Source organism: Solanum pennellii, chromosome 9, assembly GCF_001406875.1.
Source record: "Solanum pennellii chromosome 9, SPENNV200".
NCBI classification, from domain to species: domain Eukaryota; kingdom Viridiplantae; phylum Streptophyta; class Magnoliopsida; order Solanales; family Solanaceae; genus Solanum; species Solanum pennellii.
Genome location: NC_028645.1, coordinates 23,034,461 through 23,044,924, shown reverse-complemented (window position 1 = coordinate 23,044,924; position 10,464 = coordinate 23,034,461). Strand labels below are relative to the sequence as shown.

Here is a 10,464-nt window from a genome sequence, read left to right as displayed (position 1 = left end):
ATAATAATAAAACAGTGCTCAACACTATTGCAGGTGGTTCTTATGGTGAGTGCATATATGCAGAGATTGCAGAGAAGTTGGAGAAAATCTCTCGCAATAATAAGACTTAGAGTACTAGAAAGTCTAACACTCGGAGAAACACCTTTGTAGTGCAAGCTACACACAACCCAAACGCAGATGAGATTCGTGAAGAAATGGCTCAAATGAGAACTGGGCTTGGGTTGGTATTGAAACGTGTCACTTGAGGTGCAGAGAAGGTAAATGTAGTGAATTACTTGATTAAACCACCATTGCCAACAGATGAATACTATTATGAAGAGGATACTTATGCTGTGAATGATCAGACGGGGGGTTTGCGACAAACCGCCCGACGCTCTAATAAGGAAAGTTGACGTCAAAGTCAAGGAAATCACGGTTAGAACATGGGAATTACAATAGAGAGGGCCACTATGTTTGAGATGGAAACTACAAACGTCACAACAACTTCAACCGGGGTAATTATAGTAACATAAATGATCAAAGTGGGCCATATGATCCACCTCAAAATTGGGAAATTTTTCCTAGGAATGGTGGAGGTAGTATGGTGCGAGTTGAAGATATGTTGTACAAGATGATGAGAAGGTTTGATGCTAGTGATGAGCGCACCAAAGGAATTGAGAGGTGATTTGGATAATATTGGAAAAAAGGTTGATGCACATGCGGTCCCGATTAAGCAGCTTGAATAACAAATGGCCCAATTGTCTACTACTGTGAACCCACGACAATCGGGAACTTTTACTTGCAATACCATTCAAAATCCTAAAAATGATGGACATTGCATGGCAGTAACTACTCGAGGAGGTAAGAAAAATTATTTATCGACCTATGCCGTCTGTGGTAGAAGATAAGAGTATAAAAGATGACGAGGTGGTGGAAACTAGTGGTGAATTGGTAGACAAAGTGGCAAAAGAAGCAGAGGTACACCAAAAAGTAGTCCCCATTCCTATACCACCTCAACCATTCCCCAGAGATTGGTGAAGAAGACTGAGGATGGTAATATCAGCATTCTATTACTATGTTGAAGCATCTTTCCATCAATGTCCCTTTGATAGAAGCTTTGGAGCAAATGCCCGATTATGCCAAGTTTATGAAGGATATGGCTACAAAGAAGAGATCGGTAAGTTTTGAGGATGATGACCGAATGCACCATTATAGTGTTATTACTACAAGGTCACTTGTGCATAAGAAGGAATAATTGCGTGCTTTGACTATTCCATGTACCATCGAAATATTACACTTTGCCAAAGCACTGTGTGATCGAGGAGCAAGCATAAATCTTATGCCTCTTTCTATTTATAAGAAATTGGGTTTGGGTCACCCAAAGCCCACTGCAACACGGTTACTAATGGCCGATTGAACAGTGAAGAGGCACATTGGGATACTCCATGATGTGCTTGTGAAAGTGGAGTGTTTTATATTTTTGGTCGATTTTCTGATTCTTGACTGGGAGGTGCACTTTGAGGTCCCTATTATTCATGGAGGCCATTCCTTGCTACGGGTCGCTCCTTGGTTGAAATGGAAAAAAACCAGATGAAGTTTAGGTTGAACAATGAAGAAGCAACATTCATCATTTGTAGGTCCATGAAGCAGAGTGGTGAGCTCCAATCGGTATCTTCTATTTCCTATATGATTGGGAGTATGTCTAAGGTACAGATCGAAGATTGCTAAGGTATTGAGACACTGGCGGCAATGATCATGAATTTTGAGAGTGATGGTATTGGAGAGTATGGGTCTTTGGTTGCGGCACTTGAACGAAGTGAATATTGGTCCAAACCAAAGAAATTGGAGTTAGATATGAAGCATCACGAGTCTCCATTGACGATACCATCTATTTATGAGGCTCTAAAATTAGAGCTTAAGGCTCTACCACCTCATCTGAGGTATGTATTCTTGGGTAGAGATGACACTTTTCAGGTAATAATTGCGTTGGATTTGAATGTGCAACAAGTAGAGTGTTTGGTGGAAGTTTTGAAGAGGTTCAAACGATCCATTGGTCAGACTATTGTGGACATTATTAGGATCCCTCCCGGTATTAGTTCACACAAAATCCATCTCATGCCCGATCACAAGCCAAGTATTGAGCACCAGAGACGGTTGAATCCACCTATGCGAGAGGTAGTGAAGAAAGAGATCATTAAGTGGTTGGATGTCGGAGTCATATATCCTATTGCAGATAGTAATTGGGTATCCCCTGTTCAGTGTGTGCCCAAAAAGGGGAATGAAAGTAGTGCCCAATGAGAGGAACGAGCTTGTTCCAATGAGGTTGGTGACTAGATAGAGAGTTTGTATGGAATACCAGAAATTGAATGCATGGACTTAGAAGGACAATTTCCCTGTGCCCTTCATGGACCAGATGTAAGATAGACTCGCAGAAAAAGGATAGTATTGTTTTCTTGACGGCTATTCAGGTTACAATCAAATCTTCATTGCCCAGAGCATCAAGAGAACACCACCTTTACTTGCCTTTATGGGACGTTCAAATTCAAGAGGATGACGTTTGGGTTATGTATTCACCAGCCAGTTTCCAGAGATGTATGATGTTAATATTCTCCGATATGGTGGAGGACACTATAGAGGTGTTTATGGATGACTTTTCAGTTTTTGGCGACTCCTTTGATCGGTGTTTGAGTCACCTGGCTGAGGTTCTCAAAAGATGTGAACATTCCAATCTTGTACTATTTGGGAAAAATGTCACTTTATGGTGAAAGAAGTTATAGTATCGGCCATCGCATCTCGTAAAATGAAATAGATGTTGATCAAGCGAAAGTTGAAGTTGAGAGAGATTTCCTCCACCCATATCTATGAAAGGCGTGAGGAGTTTTCTGAGACATCCAGGTTTCTACTGGAGGTTTATTATGGTTTTCTCCAAAACTGCACATCCTCTGTGCAAATTACTTGAGAAGGAATGTAAATTCTATTTTGATGAATCATGTCTGAAGGAGTTTCGAGAATTGAAGGAGAAGTTGGTGTCTGCGTCCATAATTGTTTCTCCATATTGGAGTAAGTCTTGAGGTTATGTGTGATGCTATTGGGGTTGCGCTTGGTGTGGTGTTGGGACAAATAAGGGAAAAATCCCTTCACCCTATCTAATATGTAAGTAAGTCCCTAAATGAAGCACAAAAGAACTACACTGTGACTGAACTAGACCTTTTTGCGGTGGTATTTGCTTTCGAAAAATTTCTTTCTTATTTGCTTTACACGATAGTCATAGTGCATACTGATCACTCCATGTTAAGGTAATTGATGGTAAAGAAGGATGTAAAACCAAGGTTTATTAGATGGGTGTTACTATTGCAAGAGTTTGATTTTAAGGTATAACATAAAAAAGGGACTGAAAATCAAGTTCCGATCATTTGTCCAGATTGGCGGATGAAGCAATGTGGGAATTGGGTGAAAAGTCTAAAATTGATGATACCTTCCCTGATGATCATATATTAGCCGCTTCTCATGAATTGATTCCATGGATCACCGATTTTCTTAATTATCTGGCTAGTGATATAGTCCCATAGGACTTGTCGTTCCATCAGAGGAAGAAGTTCATGCATGATGTGAAAAAGTTCTTGTGGGATGATCCTTACTTATACTGGAGTTGTGCTGATGGGTTTATTCGTCGTTGCGTCCCATAAGTTGAGATGTTATGTTTTTTGGAGGCATGCCACTCCTCGCCTGTGGGTGGGCAACATAGTGGTATCCAGACTGCCTACAAGATTTTTCAGTGTGGGTATTATTGGCCAACCATTCATCAAGATGCTCATGAGTTCGCCAATTCATGTGATAGGTGTGAAAGAGATGGAGGAATTTCAAAGAGGCAAGAGCTCCCTTTAAATCCCATTCTAGTAATTGAGTAGAAGCCGCAACGCTTTCTAACAATGAAGGAATGAGTGTCACTGTTTTCTTGAAAAATAACATGTTCTCCAAATTTGGCACACCTCGGACCATTATTAGTGATGGTGGGTCTCGCTTTTGCAATAAGTTGTTCAAAGGGTTATTGGAGAAATATGGGGTTCGCCATAATGTGGAAATTACGTACCATCCACAGACTAGAGGGCAAGTTGAGGTGTCTAATCAAGAGATCAAGCTAATCCTATCAAAAACGGTAAATGCTAATAGAACTGATTTGTCAAGGAGGCTTGATGATGCTCTTTGGGCATACCGTACTGCATACAAGACCCCCATAGGTATGTCTCCATACCAACTTGTATATCAGAAAGCTTGTCACTTTTCAGTTGAGTTAGAGCACAAAGCTATGTGGGCGATGAAGAAACTGAATATGGATTGGGATGAAGCAGTGGAACAAAGACTTAATGGGTTGAATGAGCTTGATGAGTTTCGCCTAAAACCATATGAAAGTTCAGTCATCTACAAAGACAATATGAAGAAGGACCACGACCAAAAGATTGAAAAATGAGAATATGCGGTTGGGGACTTGGTGCTTCTATTAAACTCTAGGTTACGCTTGTTTCTGGGCAAACTCAAGTCAAAGTGGATGGGACCATTCCATGTTACTAAAGTGTTTCCACATGGAGAGGTTGAGTTGGATAACAAGGAGGATGCAAAGTTCAATGTCAATGGGCAAAGAATTAAGATCTACCTAGGGCATGCGGAGAATGTCCATGAAGTGGTTCAGTTATATCACCTTGATGAAGTTTGAGTAATCAAGGATCATGCGTCATGCCACGACGTTAAATCAAGCACTTCTTGGGTGGCAACACAAGGTGTATCCTCTAGCAAACAATAGGTTTTTATTTTCTTTGTAGGAATAGTTGCTTTTTGTTGTTTCGCTTTGTTTTACTCATTTTATGGTGTTATTTTTTTAGTGTTGGTTAGAGATTAGTTTAGGGTCCGTGTCTCAAAAGTTTACAGAAAAACACAAAAAGAATAGCTTAATGGGTGTTCTATGTACAGGGAGCACAACAAGAATTCTACAGAAAATGGTCTGGTGCACAGTTCTACAGACCCCATGACAAGTCTTCGTTCCATCGACGGAACGTCGATAATGTCCGTAGATCCAAGGTATGCCATGTGATTTTTTCTATGTTTTTATGCAATCGACGATCCGTCGACTAACTTACGGTCCGTTGATGGGGTGTCGTCAGTCGAAAGAATCAGTGACCCGACCCGACTCGGCTGGTTATATTAAAAGAAAATTATTCAAATAACCTCCAAAACCTTTTCAAATTCCTTACCAACCACTTCCCTCCATTTATTTCCTTCCTTTCCCATCATATCAACATAACTCCCCCTTCCATTTTCATCAAAATCTCCAAAACTCCCAAAATCCCCAAACTCCAAAAACCCTCTCCTTCCCGAATTCTACTTCATTCTCTTGCGTTCTCCGATCGGTGTTCAAAGGCGGGCACATAGGTTGTTGAAAATATCACTCACCCAGTCACTCCAATACGATTTTCAGGTATTTCAATTCCCTTTTCTTACTGAATTGTCCTTCATTTGTTATTGGAAAAGAATATTTGATTGTGGGTCTTGACTTAGGGACAAATTTGTATGTTTGTATGCTTGTAAAAAATGGGAAATATGTCCCTTAGAATGATGGAAAGTTAATGGGTAGTGGTGTAATTTGTTTAAAATATGATTGTTCACTTTCCCACTTAGGGTTTGGTAGCATTGTTGAATCCGAGTTTGAACTTTGCGAAATCAAAACCCTAAGGATGAAGAATTGGTCTTGTAGTTATGGATTTGTGTTGGGTAAACTTATGAGGGTCTAAAAGGTGTCAAAATGTGCTACTATAAACAAGGTCTGTAATATGTCTCTAACCAACAGCTCGAGACCCCGTCGACGGATCGTCGATTGATCGATGGGCCGTCGATGGGGTCCATCGATTGATCAACCTTCAAATTGCTGAATTCAGAGATGATGGAAGTTGACTACGGTCGTTGGATTGATCCGCGGGCCATTCTTCACGTCCGTCATTTCTAACTGAAACCCTAATTTGTGAGAATTTAAAATTTATTCTAAGTGTCAGACAACGGAAGTGGACTATGGTTCGTTGATTGATCGACGCGCCATTCTGCACGTCCATCGTTTCCAATTGAGAGGTCTAATGAATGAATACTAAATAATTCCTAAGTTTCCAATGATGGACACTATCGACGGACTGTCGGTTCATCAATGGGCCATTATTAGTGCCCATTAACCAGTCTTGCAGTTCTGCACTGGACTGTGATTTGTGTTTCATTTTTCTGGTTTGATTGTTTTGTGTGTTTGTTAATATTTCTATGAGGCTAACATACTATTTTCAAGGTACATATGGCCCCAAACTGGACATCTTCTATTCCAGGGGCACGTCCAAGTCTGTGGCACCATCCAGTAACATGTCAAAAATCCAAGGCATGTCTTAAAGCCTAACATAAGTGTCATAAGGTCTAGACAATATTTTAAGTCCTATTTTACTGTTTATAAGTCATTTAGGAAGTATAGAAACAAAAACATTCAAGAACATGCATGACATGCGGAAACTAGTTCTAGGAGGTACTAGCGCGCCTAAGCCTATTTAACTAGCTTTTATGGGTCGAAAAATGGTGAAAATTTGTTGAAGGGTGTCTAAAATGTGTTTAAGTCGATTTTTGGTCTAATGTTCCAGGTACGACTCCCCAAGGACCAACCAAGGTCCCTTAAGGAGGACCCTTGCACGTAACTGTCAACACTACCTGGGCAGTGTGTACCCACCAAAGGGCAATCGACGGAGCGTGTGTTGATCGATGGGGAATCGATGCCAACCGTTGAGAAAAAATTAGCCAATTTGTTGGAGGCCCTTACCTGCACAATCTCGGACAAGGACGACGGATGTGCACCACGAGGAGTCCTGGTCCGTCGACTAACCCACGATCCGCCGATCGTGGTGTCCTCGGTGGTACTGTAATTTTCATGCACGTTTTAAGTTATGTACTAGATAATTAATTAAGTTGTTATTTAGGGGATTAGGTTAGCCTAATTAACTAATTAACCCCCCTTATAAAGACCCCAAACCCATTAGTCTAATTATAACACTTAAAACAAAACTCTCTTCCTTCTGTCTTTTCTGTCTCTATTGGAAGACACGATTGAAGACTAGATAGGGGAGGGATTTGGGGGCTGTAAAGGGACGATTTCACCGTCAAATATTCATTAAACGTTGAGGTGTGGGATCTAATTCACCTTTGAGACCTCCTTACTCAAAGGGTTCCTTCAAAATATTTTTAAAAGTTGAGTTTTCATGTAAGTCTTTCTCAATCTCAAAAATTATGTTATGAATTGGGTTGTTTGTGTTTTATATTGGATAATATTAATTGATTAACATATATTATAATTATTTATGATATATCTTGATGGTTTAGTTTAGTTTGTAGAAGATGACCCTTGACCCATAACCCTAGGTTTGATTTTGATATGAATTAAGTTGTATTTGGTTCATTTAACTTTGTTATTTATTGAATTACTATAAGATGACGTTTCTATACTAATCATTAACAAATTAGAGTGAATGTAGTCTTTTATGCTAGTTCTTGAGAAGATGATGTAGATTAAGAAGTGAAAGTACCTAAGTACCTTTTCTTAAGCTATAATCTAGTATTAAACTGTGATGTAGTGATTCTTCTAGTCTTGTTATCATGTTGATTATTGATTTATGATTATTTATACCCTAATTGGGTTGAATTCAGGGTTTATGGTAAGGCCTTGATGATGAACTATAAAGGAGACTTGGTAAGTCTTATGATCTCTATCATATACTTCAAATTGTGGTTAATTATTATTAAGTCATGATGTTGTGTTGGAGTATGCCTTTTAGTAGGATTGATAGGGTGATATGATGTTGAATTTAAATTTCTTGATTATTAATTTGAGGTTTATTAAGATGTAATTGTTATAAGGATGGTGATTATTACCAATGTGCCTTATTATGAATAAAAATAAAAATGTGCTAACCTCACTTATGTGAATTGTGATGAAAGGATTATACTCATACAACTTTTACTAAGCTATGATGATGATGACTATACAAGGGTTAGACCCTATGAATTAAAATAAGTTATATTGATTAATAGAGACATTAAACATATTTCAATAAAGGGACTTAGCTTATCACCGAGTGAACTTGACAATGGGAGGAGATGACTTCCCATAGAGAAAGATTCACCCTATAGTTCTAAACGTGGTGTCGAATCCCCATAGAAGGATACTCATCCAATGGATTCCCATGAGAGGAGGCCCCAATTTCCAAGTGGTATGTAGAGGGAGAATACCTGTCTCTTAGTTCTTGAAATATGTTGCCCCCATAGGAAGACTAGCTAGTGGATCCACATAGAAAGGTATGTTTATGTTTGGTTTTACTTTGGACGGTAGACCACCTTCCATCGTTGTAATTTTTTACAACACCGGATTCCACACATAGCTCTTGTGGTCTATGTCGTTAAGACAAATTAAAATGAACAAATGAAGATAAACTAACTAAGATGACTTGAGAGGTTTGACTTAGCCTAGGTAGGGGTATGGGACTCTACCTATTCCTTGAACTAGTTTGCCTTGATGGAAGCTTTAGAAGGTTGATATTATGTATGTATATGATAATGAATGCAAAAGATGATAGTATGATGACTTTACATGTAAATGATACTATATAGTGATTGATACTTTTATGAAGAAGTAATTGGTCTATGTTGTTAAAAGTATGATATTGTATATCCTTAAAAGGCTATGTTGTGTGAATTTGAATATTAGCCATGATTCTTATCGGGTCACTTGATTGAGTAAGGTTATGGGGCTTTGCTTGGTTATTGCACTTGTTGGCTTTATGAGGATTCATCGATAGTAGTCTTGATTTATTATGATATGATGAACTCTTATCCATGCTTGTGATGTAATTACTTGATTGTAGGGTTTATTAGATTATGGGTTTCAGTATGTTGACAAGTATGTTATTTGCTTTGACTTGATGATGCATAAGGCTTTTCAAAGAAAAAATTAGCATGTTTTAATAAAATGTCTTTTTTAGCATGATCTGAGCTTATATGTGAATATGGACTCATACTTAGTACAAGTGTCGCACTAACTCCATTTCTTCCTTTTCCCAAACATTTTAGGTTCTAGTTGTTGCAGTGTTTCGGAAGGCAATTAGAAGAAGGCTTGGATCCTTTGATCATCCATGTAGGTAAGGTCCTCGTTTTCCTAGGTCGATGCAAATATTGAGCTTATGTTGTTGTTTTAGTTCTATGACTCTTATGTTCTATCTCCTTTCATTTTAGTACGGAATGTATAAAGCCTATATATGGCTATCTTTACATTAATGTATAGGCTATGCCCAAATTGCTAATTGTGTTATATNGTTTGGATTTCTCATTCATCCAAGTAGAGTTGGTCCTCAATTTCCGAGGGCGATGACACTATCAACCTTAAGGAATTGTTATGAGTTTTAAGACTCTTTCATTTCTTTCCTTTCAATTTAGTAGTATACATTGTATGGCCTATAATTGGTCTTATTTGATAAATATATGGGCTAGGCAAAAATGGGATATACTTATAGTAGATGGTTATGAGATGAGACGACTATTATGACTATGATACTTTCTATATATATATATATTTATGTGCAATAAAAGTAGAAGGCTATGTAACCTTCCTATACGAAGGGTCTATGTATACTCGATATATATATGTTATGTGTATGTAGAGGTCTATGTAAACCTCCAAGTAAAACTAATGAAAAGTTCTAAATTTTCAGCTAAATTTGACCTATGAGTGTAATGATGTAAACTAAGACGCTAGTCTTAGTCTCAAAGAGGACGACGATGCCAGTTATGTCTATGGGGTGAACTCGGATGAGACAAACTTGGTATCAGAGCATGAGGTTGAATTATCTTTTTGTAAATATCTCTTTCAACCACGTCTATGTAAGTTCATATTAATAATTGTGAAGCGCACCACACTTATTAATAGGAATCTACGTGATGCCTAGGAAACTCTCACTTTCTTGGAAATCTAATATTATGTCATTAGAGTATACTTATGGTGTGCTTTTTCATTTAAGCCTATTTCTGTGATTTTAGGAAATGAACACTCGCTGGAATGCGGCCCGAAGGCTTGAAGAGGAGATTGCCAATGTGGGAGCTCCTCCTCGTGGTTGAACAAGCATTGGTCAATCCTCCACCCTTGACGGATGGTCATATAAGTGTTTCCTTAATCCAGTTGGCCCAAGCTACCATTGCTCAAGCCCAAGATATGACGGCCCAAGCTAACCGAGAGGTTGTACCCCGTCCTCATCAACAAGTTTCTACTATGGTCTCCCATCAAAGGGATTCCACTCGGATGAATTCTCTCACATTCTTCGGGTCTAAGGTTGAAGAAGACCCCCAACAGTTCATTGAAGAAGTCTACAATATACTCTTGGCCATGGGGTTGTCTACTAGTGAGAAGGCCGAATTATCCACTTATAA

General features: G+C 38.7%; 1 protein-coding gene across 1 annotated transcript; it reads left to right on the top strand.

Moving 5' to 3' along the window:
- Positions 1 to 864: 864 nt before the first annotated feature.
- LOC107030059 lies at positions 865 to 4,447 on the top strand. The gene is made up of 2 exons (XM_015231464.1): positions 865 to 957; positions 4,079 to 4,447. The coding sequence occupies exons 1-2, from the start codon at positions 865 to 867 to the stop codon at positions 4,445 to 4,447; spliced, it is 462 nt and encodes a 153-aa protein (XP_015086950.1).
- Positions 4,448 to 10,464: the final 6,017 nt, after the last annotated feature.